The sequence below is a fragment of the Callospermophilus lateralis genome, chromosome 10 (assembly GCF_048772815.1).
Source record: "Callospermophilus lateralis isolate mCalLat2 chromosome 10, mCalLat2.hap1, whole genome shotgun sequence".
Lineage (NCBI taxonomy): Eukaryota > Metazoa > Chordata > Mammalia > Rodentia > Sciuridae > Callospermophilus > Callospermophilus lateralis.
This window is the reverse complement of record NC_135314.1, coordinates 92,205,006-92,232,574: the sequence shown is the minus strand read 5'-3', so window position 1 is coordinate 92,232,574 and position 27,569 is coordinate 92,205,006. Positions and strand designations below refer to the sequence as shown.

The 27,569-nt window shown below is 34.5% G+C and overlaps 1 protein-coding gene across 1 annotated transcript in view; it reads right to left on the bottom strand.

The window, feature by feature from the left end:
* The window catches only part of Spata16 (spermatogenesis associated 16), a 228,680-nt gene that overhangs the window by 58,404 nt on the left and 142,707 nt on the right, over positions 1-27,569 (bottom strand). Inside the window, exon 4 of the mRNA XM_076868624.2 lies at positions 20,498-20,582. Within this exon, the coding sequence (XP_076724739.2) occupies positions 20,498-20,582 (85 nt within the window). The remainder of the gene's footprint in view (positions 1-20,497; positions 20,583-27,569) is intronic.

The following is a 27,569-nucleotide window of genomic DNA, read 5'->3' as shown; positions in this document are numbered from 1 at the left end:
TTGCTCAGTATAATTTTGGTTATTTCTTTGTGAGTGGTTTCATACAATTTTAGGATTGTCTTTCTATATCTGTAAAGAATGTCATTGGTATTTTATAGGGATTGCATTGAATCTGTAAAATGCCTTGGGTAGTAAGGCCATTTTAACAATATTGATTTGTTCAGTCCATGAACATGGGATGTATTTATTTTTTGATGTCTTCTTCCACTTCTTTAATCAGTTTTTTATAGTTTCATTGTAAGGATCTTTTATTTATTTATTTTTTTTGATTAAATTTTTGCCTAGTTTTTTAAAAAATTGCTATTAGCAAATATAAATACTTCTAATTTTTTGTATGTTGATTTGTATGCTGCAATTTTGCTGAATTTGAATAATTGTTTTTTGTGGAGTCTTTGGTATTTTCCATATGTAAGACCATATCATATGTAAACGTTGACAATTTGACTTCATTTTCCCTTTTCTTTTATTTCTTTCCCTTGCCTAATTCCTTTGGCCAGAACTTCCAGCACTATGTTGAATAAAAGTGGTGAATGTACACATCTTAGTCTTTTTCTAGTCTTAGGGAAAAAACTTTTTAGCTTTATCATAATGTTAACTATTGGCTTATTATATATTTCCTTTGTTATATTGGGGTCTGTTTCTCTTATAGCCAATTTGTTCAGTGTTTCTATCATGAAGAGAGGTTGGATTTTATCAAATGCCTTTTCTTCATGTATTAAGACATTGCCCCTTATATTATTGGTTGGATGTATCATGCTCTTTTTGTGTGTGTTAAACCATCTTTGCATCCCTGGAATGAATCCCACTTGATTATGATGAATTTTTTTACTTTTAAAGAAATGTGCTTTTGTATTCAGTTTGCTAGTATTTTGTCAAGGATTGTTGCATCTATGTTCATAAAGATATTGGCCTGTAGTTTTCTTTTTTTGTTGTGTCTTTGCCTGGTTTTGGTATCAGAGTAATGCAGGCCTCATAGAATATGTTTGGAAGAATTCCCTCCTCTTTAATTTTCTAGAATAACTTAAGAAGCACTGGTGTTAGTTATTCTTTAAATGTTTGGTAAAATTCAGTAGTAAAGATGTCTGATCCCTGTTTTTAGACTTTTTACTAATGATTCAACCTTATTACATGATTACTTGTTATTGGTATATTTATGTTTTTTATTTCTCTACAGTTCAGTCTTGGTAAGGTGTACATATCCAGAAATCTGCTCATCTCATTTAGGTTACTAAATTTGTTGATATAGAGCTGTTCTAATTTGGTAATTTAGAGTTAGATTTATCTTTCAAAATAGTCTAGTATGTGGAAATTAAAATCATACTTATAAATTTTTAAAACCTAGAATATTTTGAAATGATCAACGGTGTTGAAATATAAAGATCTTAAGTTAACTTTTATGGTCAAAATTTTTCCTTGAGTTTGAAAATAAAGTTAAGAGACTAGATGAGAAATTGTTGCTTACATAAAAAAAACTGTACTAAAAGTAGAAGTAGATTTCCAATGATACTTTTTAATTTGATAAACATTCTGCAATTGAGTTACTTCTTTAATCTCTAAGTTTCTTAGATGCCAATAAATGTTGCACATATGCAGAGAATGGGGAAAAGCATCTGTCCTTGAGCCCTGTTGTTCCATGTGCATTGAGGTTAATCATACTTTCTCTTCTGATACTCAAACAGAAGATTTATAAGTACATGATAATATTCATGAGTCGCAGTAACTTCCTATAGTTATCTTCATACTGATCAATTTTAAAGCCTATATTATAATTACATAAGCCAAGAGTGTATGTGGGCAGCTCATTTTCTTGACAAATTTCAACTTATAATACTTTCTTATTGTACTTTAGCTAAGCTAGAAACAGCTGCTTTTGCAATTAACTTGCCCAGGAAAAATGTACAGCGACTATAGGAGAGAAAGGAGCAGGGATACTTTATCAAGGGTAAACTAAAAACAACAAAAGCAGAAGGATAAAGATAACTAGCAAGTAAAAAAAAAAAAAAAAGAACAAGAACAGAAAACTGAATTCCCTCTCCCAAGAGAGTTGGTTTTCCTTAAGGAGCTAGAATAAAGGTACCAGAAAGAATAAACCTCAAATAATTTTAGGATGATGGAATTATATAATTTCCCCCACCTATTCTTTGGGTGGAAGTTTGGGACAACATTTTAATACTGGGAGGTTAGTGATCAACATTTTAATATTACCCTGATTTTATAGGAATTATTTTATGAAACTAAGTTCTGTATGTTCCTAATACAAGGGAATATGTGCAGTTCAGTTTTGACAGTGCAACTGTCAGTCCTGTGATGTAGAAGTTATGGGTATCTTCATGCCGTTCAAATAAGATATTTAATTTTTATTTGCATTGTCTGGAAGTCACTAAATATTATATGAACAGGTTACTTGTATTTTAACTTTTTAACAATGTGCCTGGTGACTGTGGTTTAAGTATGCAGAAATCCAGTTAGTTTCAATTAGCAAATGTAATTAAATTATTATATATTATCAAATTATTTCTTCATTGCTCTCAATACTAAGGTTGGCCACAATTTCAGTAAGTTGGTTTACTTAGAAGACTAGATCTAGAAGGAACCTTAGGAATTTTCCAACCTAATGTGTTGAGATTTGGGAAGGCTTAACTGACTTTATAAAAATGTACAACTTTTTTTTTAAATAGAATTTAGAATTAGTGTCATGTATTATATTTCACTTTCTTTTTTTGAAAATTAAGACTTCCTGGGCATAGCAGAAAGATTTTTCCAGACTCTTGTAGCTGATTGTATCTGATATGGGTCAATGTGAATGTGGGCTGAATGACATTAATTTTTTTCCATGCCTGGCACATAAACCATGCTAAGTATTTTCTTTCTATATTGGCTACCTGAAGGAAGAGGAGTCCAAGAATGTGGGAGAAGATGGAGCTACACAGTGGAAACTGTGTGTGTCCTCAAGTTATGGATTGTGCTAGAACTAGTCAGAAACACCAACACTGGACTAGTGTGTGAGAGATCAAATGTCACTGTTTTAACTTACTGAGATTTGGGGTTGTGTATTATAGCAGTTAGTTTCTCTCAATATGTAAAAATGATAATAAATGAATTTTTATCTGATAAGCCTTATGTATTATGAAAAAGTGAAGAAAAGCAGCAATTTGAGAGATAAAATAGCAACTGTTCACTTAGCATTGTAATAAATGCTTTTCTATATGCTATTTTCCTTAATTCTCATAAAATCCATCTAGGTAGATATTATCAGTGATTGGACATTATTTTATTTTCAGAGTAAACATTAGTAAATTCAAAAGAAATTTACTATTGCAAGCTATAAGCGATTACATGAGTATGTTTAGTGGCTAACATAACATTTTGTTATTTTATTGATAATGATACAATTTTGAATGATGACTATAATTCAGTAGAAAATGGAAAAATACTATTTTGTGAATGACATTTTATTTCAAGTTTAATCCAGAAAATACATATTACCTTGATTGGAAGATTTCAATTTTCTTGAAATTTAGAATCATCCATAAGAGATTATCCTAAATATCTTACCTTGATTCTTCCCTATAAACTTATTGACTGTATCATTTATGCAATAATGAGGATAGATATAAAAATATGATGGTTTTATTAATATAATGCTACATCAGAATAAAACATGTAATAATGGCTGCTTGTGCCTGCCTTAGTGATCAACATTTTAATACTGAAATAATAGCCTGACTTTACAGGAATTATTTTGTGAAACTAAGTTCTGTATGTTCCTAATACAAGGGAATATATGCAGTTTTGACAGTGCATCTGTCAACCCTGTGATGTGAAAGTTATGGGTATCTTTATGCCGTTTAAATAAGATATTTAATTTTATTTGCACTGTCTGGAACTCACTGAAGATTATATGATCAGATTATTTGTATCAAGGTAAACAGATTTTTATAGTTTTTTTTGAATTCTCTACTCTGCTATTCTTTCTGGTTTATAATTTAGTTTTGTAGTAATTTTACAACATATATAAGTACATATATGTATATATATATATATATATATGTGTGTGTGTGTGTGTAAATATGTTGTTTGCTTGTGTATGTGTGTGTGTGTGTATACTGTTGTCCACCATCCAGTTTGCAAGAGTCAGGCTTACAGCTTTGATTATATATGTTTCCTTGTTGAATAACTTCAGCACTAATACCTACATTTTCCCCTGCATTAATTTTTAATAGTTTATATTTTGTGGCAAAATTTTATTTCTATGTCCTCTCAATGCAGAATTGAGGAGTTGGAAAGGTCCTAAGAAGCTATCTTACAATATTTGACTTTATAACTAAGGAAGCAGTCTTGATGAATTCCACTGATTTATCTGAGGTCACAAAATTAGAAATGGAAGTAAAATAAGAGCCTAAGTCTCCTAAGCCAGTGCTTTATCCTATACTGAAGATCCTTTTACTCTTCTAATTACATTATAAATTCCTGGAAGTGTAAGATCAACATTAATTTCTTTTTTCTTTTTCCAACACAGTTCTATTCCCAACTCCAAGGACAATTAGAATTTGACTCTAACACTAACTGAGGAAAAGTGGACTACATCAAACCACATCTTGATCAAGATCTTCTTCATAACAGTCCCAACACAAAACAGAATATTCATCATTTGCACATACTGACCACAAATGAAATTGTTTTGTCCATGGTCTCTCATTAGATTTAATATGCTATCAACTAACATGCCTATCTAAAAGAGAAAAATTTACAAAAATTAAATGAAAGGCTTCTTGGTAGGGGAGCTTCAATACTAATGGGCTTAGGTTGGTCTGGCTTATTCACTGGCAAAGTACATATAATTTATAAATAGAATTTAAATTATGCTCTTGTTCTAAAGACCCTGAGTAATTTTCAGCTTTCACATTAGGGAAACACCAGCTGATAGAAACTCAGAGTTGCAAGTGTGGGTTTCAGCAGCCTCCAGACTCTTTAGGATGCCACAGAGCTTTTATTCTTGATGACTTAAAATGAATCACCAAGAGGTATCACAGGAATAAATAGCTACATTACCTGCAATTATTTCATAAGGACAAATGGGTATTACTAATGAGCTTTAGCCTCTGTGTTCAGTGGTAAATGTCAACACAGTTTGGGACCCTTTTTTGGTCCTGTATTTCATGTCTATACTTTGTTTAGTCATATAAAGGTAAGTGTTCCTGTCCTTAATTGTGTGATGTGTTTTCATTATATTTCTTGACTGATGGTTTTAAATTGAGGTACGGCTTGTCAGTGCACACAGCTAATTAACAGCAGGGTTAGCACAAGGACCTGGTGATCTGGTGCCCAAAGTTGTATTGCCTTTTCTGCCAAGTATTTGTTTTAATTCCTGGCCTACTATGTAAGTTGACTTTAGATGGAACAGTCAGGGATGCCCTTGGAGAAGTGTAAATTGTAGAAGAAGTTAAAAGGATACCAGGTTATTTAACCTGGACACAAGATTTAGGTTGCAAAGACAAACTTCCTATTATCAAATACCAATGTGCTCTTGGACTTTGCCTCTGTGGGCTTCATTTAGTTTATGGATTAATCCTTAAAACTCATTTATTAGTTGAATGTCCACTGTGCATTATTAGCTAAGTGCTGTATATAAGTTATTCTGTTGATTTGTTAAAATAATGTTGTGGGGCTGGAATTGTGGCTCAGTGGTTGAGCACTTGCCTGGCATGTGTGAGGCCCTGGGTTCAATCCTCAGCACTGCATATAAATAGATAAATAAAATAAAAAGATCCATTGACAACTAAAAACATGAATAAATATATATATATATTCCATCATATAACATTGGAAAGCAGGCATTGTTACCCTATTTTACAGATGAGGAAAGTTTGGTGTTAATTCCAAAGCATGCTACTCTAAGCACGGGGATAGGATTCAAAATACATGAAGAATTCTTGCATAGAGCTCCAGAGGACAGAAGTGGAAACCTCAGCAGGAGCAAGGTCCTAAAACAACTTTCCAAAAAGCTCTGTTCACCTTGGAAACTGGTAGCTCCTCTGGGAGCTGCATATGTGCTGGTGAACAGATCAGGGAGGGACCACAGTATATGCAGAATCCAGTAGAAGGGAAAACTGCGCCTTGTCAATAGTACTCAGAGTTTGCCTTTGGTGTTCTCCTACCTCCCTGTAATTTCTTTTCTCCCTCAAGTTAGCCTTTCCTGGCAACCAGACATTTCTTATCCTTTCTTATTTCTCTCATTTGTCTGAGATTAATTTCTTTCAGGCTGTGGCTTCACCCAAAGGACTTTCTATTTTAAAAAGCAACAGATTACCGGAGATTGATTTTATGGGGCAGGTGGCCTCCTATTCATGACTTTTCATCATGTCACCCTACCATCAATATATCTCAGAGGGGGGAGAACTGCATCTGTGAGAAACACATGGATTTATCAAAATGTATGCCTGAGTGTATGTGTACACTACATATCCACATACATATTATTTAAATGATATGGACTTTTTCCATCACTTCCTGATATTACTGCAAACCCATACAAGTACCATTAAAAATACACACACATACATATATGAGGGTGTGTGTGTGCGTGTGTGCATGCGTGTGTATTTCCGTGTGCCCTGTAAATAAGAACAAAGTACAATCTTTAAGAGATATTAAAGGAAATAAAGTGCTATTGTCAAAAACCTGCCACTGAAACATTCTGTGTTATCTGTCCAGTGTCTAGTTCATCCCAATTTGCCTCTCATGAATGGATGCTACAGCAGGCTAACCTTGACCTGATGAAGGCTGAAAAATGAGTGAAATGAAGACTTGCAAGCTAATTATGATGTTTTTTGTCTCATTAGGTTTGGGCTTAAAATAATACTCTCAAGAGGTTTTTGAGAGTTTATCTTCCCTCCTAGGTTGTTGATTCATAGTTTGAGCTGCACTACATATCATAGCACCCATACTTTCTTGGATAAAAATAGGTTAGCTCAACAGTTACTTTATCATCCTGAGAAAAAAATAAAACATGCCACATGTTAAAGGTTGCCATTTGAAACACCAAGTTCTCATTATTTGGAAGAAGGAAAATTATTATGAAAAAATTATTCAATTCAGGTACAGGTAGAATAGACAGTCTTCAATAATTAGTGAGAAAAACAAAATCATATAATTCAAAAAAAGAGGGAAATTTATTTTTAATTGGTGTGAAAAACTGCCAAAAGGATGACTGAATATAAATAAAAATATTAAAAGCTCTGAGTTTTACCGATTATATTATACCTGGTTGAACTTGAACAGCTTAAAAAATTTCACAATTTCATGGAATAGTTATTCTACATCTCCAAATGCTAAAAAAAGTGACCTCAATTTCTCTGCAAGCTTGTAAATCAATAACCCATAAAAATCTATGGAAAATATAAAAGGAAACCATAAAAACTTCTAAATTTGCTTTTGCTCATAACAGTTTTTGATTTTCAGATGCAAACAAAAACAAAGAAGCAAACAATATGCCCACAAATTTAAACTGGAAAGCAGTCTTTATGTAAACAAAATAACCTTGTGGCAACCTAGTAGAATAGCCATAGGAATCCCGGAATCAAACAGCTAGACCTGAATTTGTTCAGGTAAAAAAAGGATAAAATTGCCTTAAATCTCTAGAACCCATATCATTCTCAAATAAGAGAAAATGAAAAGAAATTTAGAGGTTACTTTTTCCTTTCCTTAAAAAGTCATGATCAACCCCAAAAGCTTTTTAGAAGATAAGAAAACAAAAAAAACTATTTAAATGATATAAAATTTCTCCATCACTTTATGATATTACTGCAAAACCATACAGGTGGTTTTAAAATACACTAAAAATACACATTTCTAAAGAAGAGCACAGAATAAATATTGTTCAGGAATGGTTGAGTATTAATTTTATCACTTGATATGGTGTCACCTTTTTTCTTTCTTTCTTTCTTTCTTTCTTTCTTTCTTTCTTTCTTTCTTTCTTTCTTTCTTTCTTTTTTTCTTTCTTTCTTTTTTTTTTAAGGATCCTAAATTATCAACTTGCACCTAGAGGGCCAAGGTACCAGTGAAATATGCTGTCCCTGGCAGGGTACTTCCCGAGACACTTGCAGGGACTCCTGCCCCCAAACTCTTTGTGTGATCTGGATGCCTGAAGTTGCTTTAGCAAGGGACAAAGCCATTTATTTTGTAGTGAGAGTTAGGGCTTCAAAGGCAACCTCTGGAGAGGTGGCCCTCTTGCTGAAATTCCCACTGAGGTGAAGTAATTGACTCATTTTTGGAAGAGGGCTTTGGCTCTTGACATGTGCATGTGGGATTGAATAGCGGGGGATGATATGGGGAAAAGGGAGAACAAAAGCTACCTCACCTACATGACAGTTTGACTAAGCCAAATATATAACAGTACTGAAATATAAAAAGGAATTTATATATGTGTATGGTTTAGACTGACCCCCCCCATCCCTCCCCTCCCTCCTGGTCTCTTCTCTCTATCCTTCCCTCCTCCTTTATTCCTTTCCTTTCTTCTTCCCTGCCTAATGCCTGGGACACTCAGAACATCAATAGAAGAACTACACAAAATTACACAACCAGCAAACAATGTCACGGTCACTATCTCCTTCACAGGAACACTCAACCTTGGATCAAATGCATGCCTCAATTACATCTTTCATTTAAAAGTGAACCTCTCCCACTGGCGTACTACCTCAAATAGCATCAAAGCAAAATGAAACACAGGCAGCATTTAACAACGCTGGTAACCATGGAAACATATCATTAAAGAATATATAAACAGGAATGAATAATTAGATGAGAAATTCATTTCTACATTTATCTTTTTCCAAGACCCAGGAAAGGAAGCTTTCTTTTACCTCTCATCTCAATTTGGATGCTTCCTCTTTAGCCTGTCTTCTAATTGAAAACTGTGATACTTTATAAAACAGGGGTTTTAATACTGCTTATCTTAATAGACAGATCTTTGTAGGAAAGTGACTTTAAAAGATTTCAATGCTTATTGTTGTCTAGATGTAACACTGAAAGCAGAAAAGGGTATTAAAAGGTTTGCTTTTGGATAGGGGACTTGTGTCATGGTGAGAAGGGAACAGAAGTTACTAACTTTTAACAGTGGCAAACATAAAATTCCTAACTTACTGGAGGCCATCAGCATAGTTGAAAAACAGGGAGGGGAGAATCTGAATTAAAATTAATTGTATGAGTTGCACTGTCAGTCAGGCAGGACGACCTGCTCAGGGCACCTGATGCTCTATTCCTGCACATGGAGACATCTAGTCCAGGGGTCATGTATCAGAATCACCTGGTTTGGTGTGGGGAAGGGAAATAGAAAAACATAGAATTGAATATCACATCCAACTCTGGGAATTTTAAATGTTTAAATGTTTCCCCAAGTGACTCATGCAATTGACTAGTAGATCAGCGTTTGAGAACCACTAACCTAGGCCAACTTCCTCATCAAAGGGAAGCAGTAACTCAAATCTAGAGCACTTGTAGTAGATTGAGTATTTGTTCTCAGTTTTTCCCTCCCTGTTGCAATATTGCACTCGCATCTTTGTCTTGGCTTTGTGGTGGGCAGAAGAAAGTACTCTTTGCTCTTGGACTTGACCATGTGGCTTCCTTTGGTTACTATGATGTTAGCAAGTATGGTGTGAGCATTGGTTTGCAATGTGCTTACGTAGCTTGGCGTTCTCCCTTGTAATCCCAAATTTTGTCATAACAACAAAGAGGAGGTAATTGTTGGTCAAAGGAATTGGAAAGACCTGGAATACACATGGATTTCTCTGCAGCTTGTAGCCAAGTCTTGACAAGCCTAAACCTCAGTCAGTCGCATCTGGGCCAACTTGCTTATTGTTGTGAGCGTCTGAGTTTTAGAGTGATTTGTTACATAGCATTATTGGGGCAGCCGTTGACTCATACAGAAATGAAATGACTTATTCAAAATTAAGTTCCAGCATTAGAACTAGAAATTACATCTTCTCAATGTCTGGTCCTCTTAATACTGCTCCCTGCTTCCTGTTTCCTTTTGCTTCCTTTTCCTGCATGAACCAAGCACACATGTCCCTTGCTTCTGCTTGGCCTACATGCCCTGAATCTTCAGACATTCTGTCAACTTGCCTCACACAGAGCTTACCTTTCTCTCTCTCTCTCTCTCTCTCTCCCTCTCTCTTGTTTCTTCATGACTCTGCTTTCACTTTTCCAAGGAGACTAAGAAATCACAAATAAACTAATTTCCACAACTGAATTCAGAGGTCACCCATTACTGAGTTTAGCAGTAAGAAAATTTATTTTGCATATGACCTGAGACTGACTAGAGACTCAGTGACAAATGTTGGGAATTTAAGCTTGATATATGGAAATTATCAGGGAAATATATTTGGATAAGTGTTTTGTGTGCTTCTTGAATTATGTCTAATCTAACCACTAGAGTGCTCAGGTTGCTTTCAGACATACCTCATCCAAATATTTTATAAACTATCTGTATGACAAGGCCAAGTAAATAAACAAATGGAATATAAATATAGGCCATTAAGAGAAGTGTTCATATACTATTTCTATTTTGTTCTTTTCTGTGGGAAGCTTTTTCACAAGGAAGCAAATCTTTAGAGAAAAACATATTTTTCTTCTCCAGAAAGTGTAGATGTTTTGTTAAAGATAATAACAAATGTTTCTGGGTCCTTGACTTTCATTATGAGGTTGAGATAAAATAATAATATTTGATTTTGCAATTGTAAGAGAAAGAACAAGGAATAGGAAAGAAGTTGGTCTTCATTATTAGCCTAAACACCCAAATCGTGTTCGGTGTTGTTATCCTACATTGTTTCCTTCTCATTGCAGAGGCATCTATAGCTTGCTGCTGCCTTGACTGCCATGTTTGAACAAAAAAATAGCCGAAACCTTGGGAGTTGTATGGAGGTTCCCAATGAGTCCAAAGACTCTTGGAAATCTGCAACCTTCTCCAAGTATTCCAATGAATCCTGCACTCAGGCACAAAAATTGTTCATAATTGTACACTTAAAACACATGCTCACATACACAGAAAAATATCTATCAAATTCATAATCACAGAATTTCTTTGTTTTATTCTTTTTTAAATTTTTTTTAGTTGTTAATGGACTTTTACTTATTTATTTTATGTGGTACTGAGAATTGAACCCAGTGCCTCATACATGCTAGGCAAACGTAATACCACTGAGCCACAACCCAGGCCCTCTTTTATTATTTTTTATCTTAAAGATAGTATATATTTAATGTGAAAGATAGACTTATTCTCATTTGTAGGGATAACTACTGTGAACTGTTTAGTATATAAACAGTTAGACCCTCTATTTCCATGTGTGTGTGTGTGTATAAATTTTTTAATTGATGATAATAATTGTATATATTTATGAGGTACAATGAGGTCATTTGATACATGTATAATTATCAAGCCAGGGTAATTAGCATTTCTTTGCATAATCACTGAATTTCCCAATTACAAAACAATGATGCCCAAATATTCTCATGTCAGAGGTTACTTACTGGTTTGATTTTTATGTTAAATCAATATTTAATCTGGTTGATTGATTTAACAAATAATTATGGAGCTGCTTTTTGCATTGCACCATGAAAAATAGAGATTAACAAGAAGTGGTATGTAATTTAAGTGCACTAGAGTCCAGTAGTTCTTCCTGGTAAATATTCTGTGGTTGAAGATATGATTTCCCCCTATTCTTTGGGGATCATTCCAAGATTTCCAATGGATGCCATGTAACTACAGATAGTGTATGATCCTATATAAACTAAGGTTTTTTCTACATATACAACCTATGCTAATGCTTAATTTATAAATTAGGCATAGTAAGAGATTAACAGCAATTAATAACAAAATAGAACAATTATAAAAATATACTATGATAAAAGTTTTGTGAATATGGTCTTTTTTCCTCCCAAAATGTTTTATTGCACTTTCACCTTTTTACTTGAAGCGTTTTATGGCTTCTCTTTGCTGTGTCTGAATTGCCAGAATCACTACCCTCTACTCTTACCTTTTGGGGCTATTGTTAAGTGTCATTTAAGTACAAACACTGTAATACTATGACAGTTAATCTGATCACTGAGAAGGTTAATAAGTGACTAACAGGCAGATAGCATATATAGAATAGATATTCTGGAAAAGATATTATTCATGTCCCAGGTGGACCAGAGTGGGATGAAGTGAGATTTCATTACGCTGTTTGGAATGGTGTGCAATTTAAAATTTACTTATTTATGGAATTTTCCATTCATATTTTCAGGATACTGTGATTGTGGGTAACTAAAATTGAAGAATGTAAAACTGTGTAAGGAGGGATACATACTCCTTGAAGATGGAATGATGTCTATTTTGTACACTGCTATGTCCCCAACACATAGCACATTGCTTTACACATAGTTGCTCAGTAAATACTTGGAATATGAATTTGCCTGACAAATACAATTTAAGAATAAAAAGTAAAGGTATTCACTAACTTAAGAAGACTATGGACACACTGGATTGGAAAAGTTTCAAGCTTAAATGACCACAGTGCAATTTATAGAGGCACTAGAGGACAATAACATTGTGGGTGCTATTTTTGCTTTGAGCCTTGGAAGCAGCAAATGTTTGCTGCTAGGCACAACATGAACAAGAAAAGGGTTGTTGCTATAGTGAGTACCATATAAAAAGAAGTACTGCAGAGATCTTGACCCGTAGCCTGAGAACCCTTATGGAAGGCTTTAGGAATCTATACACAGTGCACCATCTTTTTTGAGAATATAGCTGGGAAAAATCTTTTGTCTCTCAGTGTAACCAGCTCCTGGTTTTGCCCTTTGAGAGATGACTAATTACACACACACACACACACACACACACACACACACACACGTTTGTTGATCTGCCTTTGGAAATCATCATATAGGCCATTGATAGTTTTGAGATGGGGAACATTTCAATGCCAAGTACAATTTGAATTGGATGGGAAGTCTTGGTGTTCTCTGCACAGATGGAGGACCTGTGACGTTGGCACTGACTCAGCCTTTGCTGCTTCACTAAAGAAAGAGGCTCCACATGTCAGGCTGTCTACACAGGCCTGTGTTGGTGTCAGCAGCAATTCCAACAATCCCCAAAAAGGTCTTTCTCCTGCTGGAAAAGTCTTCAGCTTCCTCAGAGCCACAAACTCAAATTAGTGCCTTTTCAGGAGCTCTTTGTTCATATACAAGAACATGCCATGAGATTCTTTGCTATTGGAGAAATTTGATGGTAATTCACAAAACGGGTTTAACAGTGATTTATTTTGGTTCTTTCTTCAGAAATTTTTAAGAGAAAAGAAGACATCCTCTTAGGACAATTCAATAGTGAGAAATTTATTCCAGGACTAGCTTAATAATGGCTGACATCTTAGCCACATACATGAGGTAAATCTTTGGACTGAAAATGCTGAAGTTATTATTAGAGGTGCTGCTAAAAACTCATGAGTCCCCCCATCCACGCCCCCTGTCAAGCAGTTATCTTAAACAAGATAAAATAACAGTATGAATTTTTCAACCTGAGAGTGAGATCAACAAAGTTTTGAGAATTTCCAGAGACAAAGATCTTTAGACACTTGGCAAATGACTTATCTCTCATAAAAGTCATTTTTGGTCCAGATAGTCTTAAAATTGGAACAAACTGCTGACAGTCATGATGTTATAGGCCTATAAAAGCTGACTTCATTGACTTGAAGACAAAATAAATTATGTAATATGAATTAAAATAGAAAATTTTGGTATACTGATGGATTATTACCTATATGAGATATTGTGAGGTATAGGAACTTTAACTCTATTTAGTATCATAGATTTTATGAATTGAAAATTTACCCCTTATTGCCATTAAAATGAAATATTGAAAAGGATGTGATGTCAACTATTTCAATTTCTTTTACTGGAACAATCACAATAACTTTCTCACAGTAGTGAGAAAGTCACAATTCTCTGTAAATGTTGCTTTGGTAGTATGACTACATGTAGATAATTTTCCAAAAGCAATGAGATACCTAGTAAGCACATTTTTAGAGGTATTGTTCTAGGTGGATGCTTGCAAGTTGAATCAGATTCTCAGAGGGGTCTGAGACTGCAGATCGAAGGTCTGAATGTTGCCGATTGACTTACAAAAAGGAAGAAAGGAATAATTAAGTTGAGAAATGAGCCAATCAGGTCGGCTTGTCTATGTTTGGCAGGGTTTCTCTGCGTTCATTTTTTTTTTTTTTTTGTGAGACTTCCGCAACAAAATCAGTTGTTTTCACCTTTTTTTCTTGCAGGCCACAGTTGGCTCTGTGATACTGCAGAAGATAAAGCCATATACAAGACAAGCTTGGTGACTGAGATCATGGCTGAAAGTAAATGTGGCAGAACAGGACTGGGAAGTGGAAGAAGAGGAAACTTACTTGTTTTTATGATGATATTAAATCTAGCCCTGGATCTAAGGGGCTGGGAACTTGGGAGATAGACTGGAGTTTATAACTGGATAATGTTCTTGTGATAATATTACTTCAGGATCAACATGTAAATACCATAAGGTAGGTGCTTCAAAGTAGGTAATCTCAGCCTGACTAGGTGCTTGCCATTTTGCTCATTAGTTCACAGTTGTGATGAGCACTCAAGGAGGATGGCTGATAACAGAGGACTGGGCATCAGGTTGCAGAGGCATTGCACACAAGGATAAACATCACAAGTTATTTTCAAGCCCCTCTAGCTTGGTAGAGGTGATGCTATTATAGAACAACATGTGCAAACACTTTTATTCAGAGTGATATATCCCAGTGCGAGCTGTCATATAGTATAGAACTTTATGCCTTTTTTATTTCTTGCTGGATTGATGACACAAAACATGTTCCTAAAACAATTGAAAGGTGTTTTTGAGTTCACCAAAGCAAAAAAAAAATTTTTTTTTTTTTTTGCATGTAAGAATTTACTACTCAACAATCTTTAAGAGTAGATGTATGGCTGGGGAGATAGCTCAGTTGGTAGAGTGCTTGCCTTACAGGCACAAGGCCCTGGGTTCAATCCCCAGCACCACCTAAAAAAAAAAAGTAGATGTACTCAAATTTTTACATTCTGAAAATTTCCATTTGTTTAAGATGTCTGAAGACAATAGCTAACCAGGGGGAAAGGGATTTTTATGTCTCAAAAGGAGGATAATAGATGCTCCCTGACTTATGATGGGGTTATTTCTCAAAATACATTGTTAGGTGAAAATATGAGTAGTTGAAAATGCTTTTAATACATACTCAATCTACTGAGTGTCACAGCTTAGCCTAACCTACCTTAAATGTTAGGAAATACAAAGCATATTTTATAAAAATGTAGTGAATATCTCATGTAACTTATTGAATGTATTGAATGTTGTAGTGGCAGTGAACAACAGCTGCATGGATAGGCTTTTGCACCACTGTAAAGTTAAAATGTCACAAATCAAATCATTTTAAGTTCGGAATTGTCTATATGTAGGAACTTATCTTACAGAGGAGGTAAAAACGGTGTCTAGTCAATCTTCAGATGTATACACAGATGCAATCTCTAGTCTGAGATGTTTGGGAACATTCTTAAATTGGTAAGTGTAATTGCCAGGATGGATTGGGTACCCCTGGCACCCCTGTCTTCAAAGAGGACATGTCCATGGCAATGTCCAAAACCCCCTTCTGATTTAGGACAGAATGAAGTTTGGGGCAGGATGGAGTGACATGGGTACATTTGAATGAAAATAAAGAAGTCGTTTAGCAGAAGACAGTATATAACTGGTGAGGAAATAGTGTGCTGTTCTGGTGTTGGGCCTAGAAGGAGGGTTTTTGTATATGCAGTTTATCTGCAGGATGAGATTTCTAATTATGTTGCTTCATTTTTCCTTAAAATTTTAGGAAGATCTTTGGAAGAGCCTAAAAATTTGGATGCAATTTTAGTATTAAAATGAGCTTTAAGAATAGAGCTTCTCAAACTCTTTATGCTGGTCATTCCTTACTACCTAGTTGAAGCTCCTTTAGTTCCAGCAAGAGACTTAACTTCCCTGAATTTCTATTACTAGACTAGTTGGTGTTAGAACATGTAGTGAATCAGATCTGACTAGCAGATGGGCATTTTTCCACTATGCAATTAACTTTCAATTTAAAAAGGAAAAGAATATAAAGAGAAGTATGTTTTTCATGCCATTTATTAATACAAAATAGTAAAACAAAGAATTTGATTTTATTCCTTTTAATATTTTAAACGTATGTATTGGTAAGTGGAGATTATTTTCTTCATTTGAGGTAAATAAAATACGAGTATTGATGTTTTCTAAAAATTAAAGGAAACAAAATATTTTTTATTTACAAAAATTTCAAGCTCTCAATTTGTCTTACATTATATCTGTATTGGATCTATTTTTTCCTAGTTAAATGTAGAAAACACAGTGGATACTCAATATATGTTTGTTTAATGAATGAACAAGTGAAGACCAATATTTACTGGGAACCTACTCTCTGCCAAGTCTAGTGGATATTGCCCAATCCTCAAGATTCAATTCCTTTCTTTCTTCTCTAAAGAAGTCTTTCAAAAGTCTTTCTTTTTTAGGAAAAGAACAATGGGGGGGATTTTATGAAAATCAAAGGGAAATCAGTAAAATAGAGGAAAGGGACTCGGGAGTAGGAGGAAAGGGAAAGGAGAATTACTGGGGAGTGATATTGGCCAAAATTATATTGTTATATTGTGTGCAAGTATGAGTATGTAACAAATCCCTCCATTATGTACAACTATAATGCACCAATAAAAATGTGAAAAGAAAAAAAAGTCTTCCTTTCTTGTCTACATTTATAGCTCATAGTGTTTATTTTTCATGCTTACTAATTTTTATTCCTAGAAAGTAGGTTTTTTTTTCAAAATCTTTAATTGCTTTTATTTTTTAAATACATGACAATTCTTATTACACACATAGAACACAATTTTTCATATTTCTGTCTGCATACATGTACTTTGGATAATGATGTTCATCACATTCCACCATGATTGCTAACCCCCTGCCCCCTCCCTTCCCCTCCCACCCCTCTGCCTATCTAGAGTTTGTCTATTTCTCCCATGCCCCTCTCCCTACTCCACTATGAGTCAGTCAACTTATATTAGAGAAAACATTTGCCATTTGTTTTTTTTGGGATTGACTAACTTCACTTAGCATTATCTTCTCCAACTGCATCCATTTACCTGCAAATAGCATGATTTTATTCTCTTTTATTGCTGAATAATATTCCATTCAATATGCCACATATTTTTATCCATTCATCTACTGAGGGGCATCTAGATTGGTTCCTCAGTTTAGCTACTGTGAATTGTGCTGCTATAAACATTGATGTGGCTGTGTCCCTATATTATGCTGTTTTTAAGTCCTTTGGGTATAGACCGAGGAGAGGGATAGCTGGGTCAAATGGTGATTCCATTCCAAGTTTTCCAAGGAATTTCTATACTGCTTTCCATTTTGGCGGCACCAATTTGCAGTCCCACCAGCAATGTATGAGTGTGCCTTTTCCCCCACATCCTCACCAACACTTATTATTGTTTGTCTTCGTAATAGCTGCCATTCTGACTGGAGTGAGATGGTATCTTCCAGTAGTTTTGATTTGCATTTCTCTAATTGCTAGAGATGATGAACATTTTTTCATGTATTTGTTGAATGATTGAATATTCTCTTATGAGAAGTGTCTATTCATGTCCTTGGCCCATTTATTGATTGGGTTATTTAATTTTTTGGTGTTTAGCTTTTTGAGTTTTTTATATACCCTAGAGATTAGTGCTCTATCTGATGTGTGAGGGGTAAAAATTTGCTCCCAAGATATAGGCTCTCTATTCACCTCACAGATTGTTTCTTTTGCTGAGAAGAAACTTTTTAGTTTGAGTTCATCCCATTTATTGATTATTGATTTTAATTCTTGCACTATTGAAGTCTTATTAAGGAAGTTGGGGCCTAATCCCACATGATGAGTATTGGGGCCAATTTTTTCTTCTTTTATACACAGCGTGTCTGGTTTAATTCCTAGGTCCTTAATCCACTTTCAGTTGAGTTTTGTGCATGGTGAGAGATAGGGGTTTAATTTCATTTTGTTGTATATGGATTTCCAGTTTTCCCAGCATCATTTGTTGAAGAGGCTATATTTTCTCCAATGCATGTCTTTTGCACCTTTGTCTAAGATAATTGTAATTTTGTGGGTTAGTCTCTGAGTGCTCTATTCTGTACCATTGGTCTGCCAGTCTATTTTGGTGCCAATACCATGCTGTTTTTGTTACTATTGCTCTGTAGTATAGTTTAAGGTCTGGTATAGTGATGCCACCTGCTTCACTCTTCCTGCTAAGGATTTCATGCTTACTAATTCTTTACATCTATTTTTTTACATGCCCATAAGCAATTACTACAGTTTGTATGTTACGTATTCCTTTAGGAAAGTCTCAAGTACATTAGGACTATCTTTAATTTTTTATAATAGGTAAATTGAGATCCACAAATTTATGCATAAGAATATAAATGACTGGGAGTTTTATATGGAATATATAGTACTTTATGCCTACTAAAGATAATATGTGATGCACAGAGAAAGAAAACTGGGGCCACAATATATAGTGAAAGTGTGAGAAAAATCAGGAAGCATCACAAGGCTGCTGCTGATTATATCTCATCTTCTTTTTAGGAGTTTAGCAGCTCTTATTCTAGTTGGTTCAAAAGATTCATATTCAACTAAATTAAATTATCCTGAAATATAAAGAAACCCCTAGATTGTCTGGGGAAGAGAAAATTTAGGGGAGAAAGTTGTCACATGTAGTTGAGTTTTCAAATATTTAAAAACATTTCATTTGGAAATGAATTTCCCTTTGGTCCATGTGGCTTTAGAGGTAACCATTGGACGGAAGTTCTCAGGGAATGGAAATCCACTTTAAATGAAGGAAACAGTTTAATAATTAGTACGTTTTGAATATTTGGGGGGAGTGGGATGAGTGATTTTTCCATTTTAAATATATTTCAGCAGAAACTATTGACCACTTATGGGGGAAGAATACGACAAGAAAAGACTTGTATGTTGTGAAGGACATCATCCTCTAAATTATAAATTCTCCTTATAATTGTAAGAAATTATGATTCATTTTTTTGGCATGTAATTGATCTTTGTATGGCTTCTTGCTGTCATTTTGAATAATAAAAGAGAAAGAAGATTTGTACTTTGTTGTTGATTAAGTGTTTCAAATAATGTTGCCCAATAAATACACCTGATCTTAGCATTATCTTTTACTATGTAATTGATAATATTTCTAACATCCACTTTTATAGGCCATAGATCAATAATAAACTATGAAAATACAACATTCATATTTTTATTAGAGCATGTTAAATTATATAGATAATGAGTTTATTGTGGTATATTTGTGCATACCTAAAGACATAATCTGATCAATTTCATAATTTGGGAAATTTCAAACTATGAAGTTTTATTTCCCTCTCTCCCCCTAATTCCCTTCCTCTCCTGTATTTTTTTCTCCCTTCTAATTTCATTGAGTTCTTTTCCCTCATTTTTCTTCTTAGCTTTTACATGTGAGAGAGAACATATGATACTTTTCTGAGTTTATTTTTGCTGAAAAATTATGTTTTCCAGTTCCATCCATTTTCCAGAAAACAACATAATTTTGTTCTTTATTATGGCTATTTTCTTTATCATTCATCTGTTAATCCATACCTTGGCTGATTCCTTTACTATTGCTAACTGTGCTGCATGGGTATGCATATATCCCTAAAATATGCTGATTTTATTTCTTTGGATAAATACCGAGGAATGATATACCTCAATCATATGGTAAATCTATTTTTAGTTTCTGAGCAACCTCCATCCTGATTACAATAGTGGCTGTACTAATTTATATCCCCATCAACAGTACATAAGAATTCCTTTTCCCTGTGAATCCTCACCAGCATTTATCATTATTTGTATTCATGATGGTTGCCATTCTAACTGGAGTGACATGGAATCTCAATGTTTTGACCTATATTTCCCTGATGGCTAAAGGTGTTGAATATTTTTCATATAATTTTTGGTCATTTGTATTTCTTCTTTTGAGAAGTTCAGTTCATTTGCCATTTATGTATTACTTGTTTTTTTTTTTTTTAATGTTGACAACAGTTTTTGAGTTCTTTATATACTCTGGATACAATGTTCATATTTTCAAGGATCATGTCATTATAGCAGCATGCCTGGAAAAATAGTTCCAGGGATGTCTAAAATTTATATTGGGTTGTAAAACTGAAGTATGGGCCAAGGGTTAACAACCTTGAATTTGCCCTTAAAATTAGTCTCAGAAAATCTACTTCATTATAAATATATTACTACTGGGTAGTGTCCTGATTGATATGCCAAGAGCTACCTTTTTCAGCAGTCTTTTAAGTACCAATCCTTCATTTTGGTCCTAAGCATGAGAGCAGCTCCTCCTCCCCAGTTGGGACATCAATTTTTACCTGCCAATATAGCTTGATGAGCTTGCTTACACACTGGTCACCTCCTCCTCTGAGCCAGAATATGTAGTCAGCAATCATGGCACTCCTGAGAACAAGAGCAGAGTTGTAACAAACGAATTCACAGGACAGAAGGAAAGCCATAATAGGTAGTATATACAGATACTGAGGAAGATTTTGTAATGCATAAATTTGACTTGCCTAAAATTAAGTAAAACATAAAGCACATTTTAGAATGTAGAAAGTAGGTTTTTTTTTTTCTGTAGCTAAACTAAAACTGTGAGAAGAAAGAAGCCATTTTTCTTCTAGATGGTTTTCCTGTTTGTACAGTATAAGAATATTTAAAGACTATAAGTATTTGTTTTGTTTTTGTTGCTTTGTATTAAGCTTCCAAGCATTTATAGAATAATAGCAAATTTATAGACTTTAAAATGTCTTCAAACCACATATAGCTATTAGAAAAATATTTAAGCACACCTCAGACTTTACCCAAGTTAATGATTACTAACCTCTGATTAAGTTAGCTTTTTTTGAAATTGAAAATAAAAAATCTCTGATTCCAACAGATAATTCCCTTCCCCCAAGCCTTGTGCCTAATTGAATTAGTTTTAGTATCTAGTGTGTACAATCACTGCTTTGGTCTTATTAAGCTGAGGCGATATTAAAAACTATTGTGCAATGGATATTAATTCATTACTTAGCACCCTTTGGAAAAACAGTTTACTTTTATGACTATTTCTTTGCTAGGCTCTCTATTTTTTTTCTCTAGAGATTCTAAATCCAATTAAATGTGACTAGAAGTAATTCCAAGTTGTCACGTTAGCCAATTAAACACATAATAATCCTGTGTACCTAATCACTAGTACCAAAAGTTTATTTATTTAAGTAGAGCTATCACTGTATACCCTTGCATGTTTTTCTTATCTTTGCCCGCAGATACGTGTTGTTTCTTGACACCATTGTAAATTGAATTAGAAATGTTCCTTCTCTAAATGTAGGTTGTCTGAGACATAGCAACTATAAACTTACTATAGTAAGTTTAGTACTCTGTTGAAAGAATTAAAATGTTTAGATTCTTGCTTAGGACAGAGAAAAATTAGGACCTTAAAGATTAACAATGGAAACAAATACCAGCATTTGGAAGATTACTCAATTCCATGCTTTTCTTCGTACACATGTGACATTGGAAAAAAGTTGCACACTGATATTTTGAATAAATGTCAATAATTTAAGAATAATCTTTTAAGAGTCCTTTCATATTTTCCAAAGTTCTTAACGAAAAAATAAAGTGCTAGGAGGTTTATATGCTGTGGGGAGATGTATGGAGTAGAAATAAGTTAACAAAAATTATAGGCTTTAGAGGGCAAAATTGTATTTCAAATGTTTCCATTTTGACAGAAACATGTGAAAAAGTCCTTTCTCATGACAGCCTAAAAAGTCAGTCTATTTGACTTGTAGGTGCCTGTCCCTAATGGAAATTCATTTGCTAAATTATGAATTTAAAAAATTCTTGGACAGAAGCAGGATTAGACAAAAAAAGGTAATTGAATGGAAATGTGTTCCAATAAAACTTTATTTACAAAACCACATAGTGTGCTGGATTTGGGGGTGTTTGCCTAACAAATTATTAGATTGAGCAACAAGTGATGGATTTGCTGTAACTGTTAATCCATGGATTTGCTGTAACTGTTAATCCAGAAATCAGCTTCCATACATTGTAGCCAAAGCACCCCTGAGATATTTTGGTTTACCATTTTCCCTTTAGGAATTGCATCACACATTTTATTAAAATTATTGCAAGGAAAAAACTGCAATTTCAAAACATGCAAAAGTATAAAAAAATCCTAGAACATAGTCACAGTGGTATGGGTTAAATAAAAGTTTCATTGATAGAGATTCTGTAATATTAATGATTATCATCCACAGATTGTAACAATCATGAGAAAGACAGAGGTAGATCCCCAGAGTGGATTTCTAAGACTTTCCTGCATTTTTTAATACTTTTGGTGATTTGTTGTTGAATTTACTTTGTAAAATTGGAAGTTTTATCATTTTTGTTAATGTTTTCCATGTTACTTCTTCTGTAATGATGTGTTGTCAAATAGTTTGCTCTATTCCTAGATATGATTTTGTTATACCTGGGGTGTCTTTTTCCAAAGGAACACAGCTTCAAATTGATATTAAAATAACTGAAGAAATAAGATGCAATGAACTCATTATCTACCACACCTTGGCGAAGTTAATTATTATGACTAAAAGAATACAAGCATTAAATAACAAAATGTAGCTTTCCAAAGTTTTGTATTTGCTGAGATATGTTTCTTAAGTGTGATGAATTACTTTTAGTACCTGTCATAGAGTTGGGTGTATATTACAAATACATGTTGGACAGTAGTGGCTCCAACCCATTTGCTTCCCAATGGAAATGGCACTGTCCACCATTCCTTTGGTTCCTCACCATAGATTGACTCTATGGCTCAGTCCTAATCAATCAGTAAAAGTTAATGGAGAAATATGAAAAGTGCCTGGGAATAACATTATTCCATGCAGTGTTTGTGAGGCAACAGACAAAGGTTTTTCATCATGTTGAATTTTTAAAAGGAAAAGATAATTGATTAATCAACCAGATGAGCATCTATAAGGAGTCAAGTACCAAGCAGAATCCTGGCTCTGGCAAACTCACCCTGTGAGTCCAGTGTAAATAGTTACCCAAACTATCAGACCAGCATCCTTGGCACTTGTCATATGATTCAATGCTACTTTAACTGACTGGATTTCATTGTCACTATTCTATTCTCCTTACTTTCACTGATCTACTGAGTTGTTGTTGTACTGGAACTGTAAGATCATATTAGCCCAGTCCTTTTAATTGACAGTTGGTGGCTTAATATCCATCCATTCTGAGTACTTAGTAAAAGCTAAGCACATGAAGTGTGTTGCATTGTGGAACATCAACTCAACCCACCTACTTCCACACTGCATCCCATCCAATGTGCGTATCCATGGAAACTGCTCTAGCAGTTCTCTTGCTCTCTACCTTATTTTCTTTCTTTTAATTTCCCCTTATCTCCTAGGACATACAATGTTGTGTCCCCATCTTAAAACAAAACACCCCAAACCTCTCTTTCCTCACTTCCCCCCATCCAGTTAATACCTTCTTTTTTTTTGTTATTAAAAACAAAACAACAAAATTTTCAAGAGCTGTGTTCACTCCTTATCTGTGATTTCTCTCTTCCTCTTGTCACTGAACTTGCTCTAGCAGGACTCTCACTTCTACTGCTTCACTGACACTGCTCTTGTCAATGCTGTTAGTGGTTTCCATGTTGCCAAAAACTGGGGTTCACTTCTGTCCTCATTTTACATGCACTCCTAAGTGGGAGCGAAGCAATAATCCACTTCCTCCCCCAGGAAACCTTTCACACTTGGCTCCTCTCTTTCTAGTTTTGCTCTTATTGATTGCTCTCTTTCATCTCTTTTGCAGTATCTTCCCACCTCCCTGGAGGTACCCTGGGGTACAAGTCTTGCACCTCTTCACTTTCTTTTTATACTCACTCCCTGAGTGAACTCACTGGTTTCATGATTTTAAATACCAGATCTATCTTGTCAACTCATACATTTATACTCTTGGTCTAAAACTCTTTCTGAGTTTCCAAAATCTTCTAAAAGTTAAGGTTCCAAGCATCTCTCCTATGAATACACCTGTCAGGTATCAAACTTAACATGATCATACCTGGAACTCTGATTTCCCTTACTTTCCCCAACCTCTAGTAGTCTTCTTTATCTACCCAATTTCCTGTTTGGCTTTTCTTTTCTTTTCTTTTTAATTAACATATAATAATTGCATAAATTTAAGGAGTACAATATTATGATTTTTGATGTATATACATGCACACATCATGTAATGATCAAATCAGGGTAATTAGCATATCCCTCACTCAAAATATTTATCACTTCTTTGTAGTGAAACATTTGAAATCCTCTACTATTTTAAAATTATAGTACATGAGTTTTTCTTCTTTTCATATTTTTATTAGTACATTAAAATCATACATAATACAGGGATTTGTCATTATATACTTGCTCGTGCACACAATATAACAATAAAATTCAGCCAATATTATTCCCCAGTATTTCCCTTCTCTCTTTTCCTCCCTCCACATTTCCCTTTCCTTTACTCATCTCTCTTCAGTTTTCATAGAATCCCCCACCTTCCTTTTCCTTTTGCCTCTCTTTCACATATGACAGAAAACATACAATCCTTGACTTTATGAGTCTGATTTATTTTGCTTAACATAATTGTCTCTAGTTCCATCCATTTTCTTGCAAATGATATAATTTCATTCTTCTTCATAACTGAATAAAACTCCACTGTGTGTACATAAACCATGTTTTAAAAAAATTTATCCACCCATATTGATGAATACTCAGGCTGGTTCCATAGTTTGGCTACTGTGAATTGGGCTGCTATAAACATGGTTATGCATGTGTCACTGTAGTATGATGACTTTAATTCTTCAGGATAAATACCAAGGCTGGGTCATCAGGTGGTTCCATGCTTAGTCTTTGGAGGAACCTCCATACTTATTTCTATAGTGGTTACAATCCCACCAATGGTGTAAAAACATTCTTTTCTGTATACTGTCCAGCATTTTTTATCTGTGTTCTTGATGGCTGCCATTCTTACTGGAGTGAGATGAAATTTCCGGGTCATTTTGATTTGTACTTCCATAATTGTTAACAATGTCAAACATTTTTTTCATATATTTGTTGGCCATTTATATTTCTTTTTTGAGAAGTATGTTTAGTTCATTTTACTATTTATTAATTGAGTTATTTGTTTCTTTGGTATTTTTTTTACTTCTTTGTATATTCTGGAAATTAATCCTCTGTTAGAAGAGTAACTAGCAAAGATTTTTTTTCCCCAATCTATAAGTACTGTCTTCACTTTCTTGTTTCCTTTGTTGTGTGTAAGAATTTTAACTTGTACCACTCTATATATTAATTCTTAGTATTATTTCCTGAGCTTTAGGGGTCTTATTTAAAAGTCATTGCCTGAGATTTATTGATTCTAATCACCCTATTGTTCAAAAGAATACCAGCACTTGTTCCTTCTACCTAATTGCAACTCTATCTGTTGTTCAGTTTTTTCCAAATCTCTTCTCCCTCTACATTTTCCAGGATCTGGTAATTATACTATCTTTACTTCTATGAGATCAACTTTTTACTTGACTGAGAAAATTTGACATTTGTCTTTCTTTGTCTGGATTTTTTCACTAAATATAATATTTTCCAGGTTCATCCATGTTACTGCAAATGACAGGGTTTCATCTTTTTTATGGCTCAATAGTTTTCCATTGTGTATATGTACCACATTTTCTTTATGTGTTCATCTACTGATGGAAATATAGGTTGACTCCCTATCTAGGCCATTATGAATGGCAGTGTAACAAACCTGGGAGTGCAGATATCTTGTTGACATGTTGATTTCATTGCTTTTGCTAGGCCATATGGTAGTTTAGGTAAAAATTGTTGACATCATTATTGACTCCTCTCTTCTCTTCACATTCCCTATCCACTCCAAGATAAAATCCTGGTCAGCTTATCTTTAATCTAGTTCAGAATCCTGCCATTCTCACTGCCTGGTCCATAGCTTCTCACCTGGATTATTGCAACAGCCTCAAAAGCAGACCTCTTGCTTCTCCATTAGTTTTTTTTCAAGAGTGATACCATTACGATTAGTGAGCCAGCACAGGCCACTCCTGTGCTTAAAATCTTACTTATAGTAAAAAATCAGTCTTTATAATTAATGGTCTTTGAGTCCCGTGTCCTCTAGTCACACGCTACTTCTCTGACTTCACTTCCTGCTACCATCTCCTAACTCACTGCTCCACACACACTGTCCATACCCCATTGTTCCCCAAAAGAATAGTCACATGATTGCCACTGGGATTTTGTGTTCTGTAGTCTCTTTAGTGGAATGTTCTTTCCCTAAGTATCTCCAAGACAGACTCACTTCCTCATAGAATATCTTTGCTTTATCTTCTCATCTTTCCAGATCCCTACCTTTGGGATACCCCGGGTTTCAATGCTTGTACTTCTTCACATATTTTTTTTGTCCTTATTTTAAAAATAATGTATATGTTGTTAACTCATACATTTATACTCAAAGTCTAAACCTCTTTCTGATTTTCCAAAATCTTCTCTGACCACCAATAACATCACCACACCCTTGGTGGCATTTTTTTTTTTAGTTGTGGATGGATGCAATACTTTTATTTATTTTTTATGTGGTGCTGAGAATTGAACCCAGTGCCTCACATGTAGTAGGCAAGGGCCGACCTGAGCTATAACCTCAGCCCCCCTTGAGGGTGTTTTAACTTTTCCATACTACTTATCACCATTCAGCAAAATGTTTATTTTTTGTTAGTCTTGATGGTGTTTGCTACTGTCTTTCTCTCCTGCGAGGGTTCAGCAGTCTATGATCTGTAGGACAAATCTGGTCTATCACCTGTGTTTTTTAAAATTTATTTTTTAAAAAATTTATATATGACAGCAGAATGTATTACAATTTTTATTTCACATATAGAGCACAATTTTTCATATCTCTCGTTGTATACACAGTATATGTACATCAATTCGTGTCTTCATACATGTACTTTGGATAATAATGGTCATCACATTCCACCATCATTAATTATCACCTGTGTTTGTAAGTACAATTTTAATGGAACACAGTAATGCTCATTCATTTATGAATTGTTTACATATCATCTGTGACTGCTTTTGTGCTACAATGGTAGAGTAGAATACTTAACAATGGACACCCTCGGCCTGCAAAGCCTGATGCATTTACCCTCTGGATCTTTATAGGAATGTACTGTCTCTAAGGGCAGGGATCTTTGTTTTATTCACTGCCCTGTCTCCAGGGCCTCAGGCTGTCCCAGGCCTCATAGTCACACAATACATATTTGCTTTCTTTTAACAATCAGACATTATCTTGTTTATTTATATAAGCTTAAAAAATTAAATTCTATGCTACAAAGGACCCAAGGCTAACAGAGTTACATAGCCTACT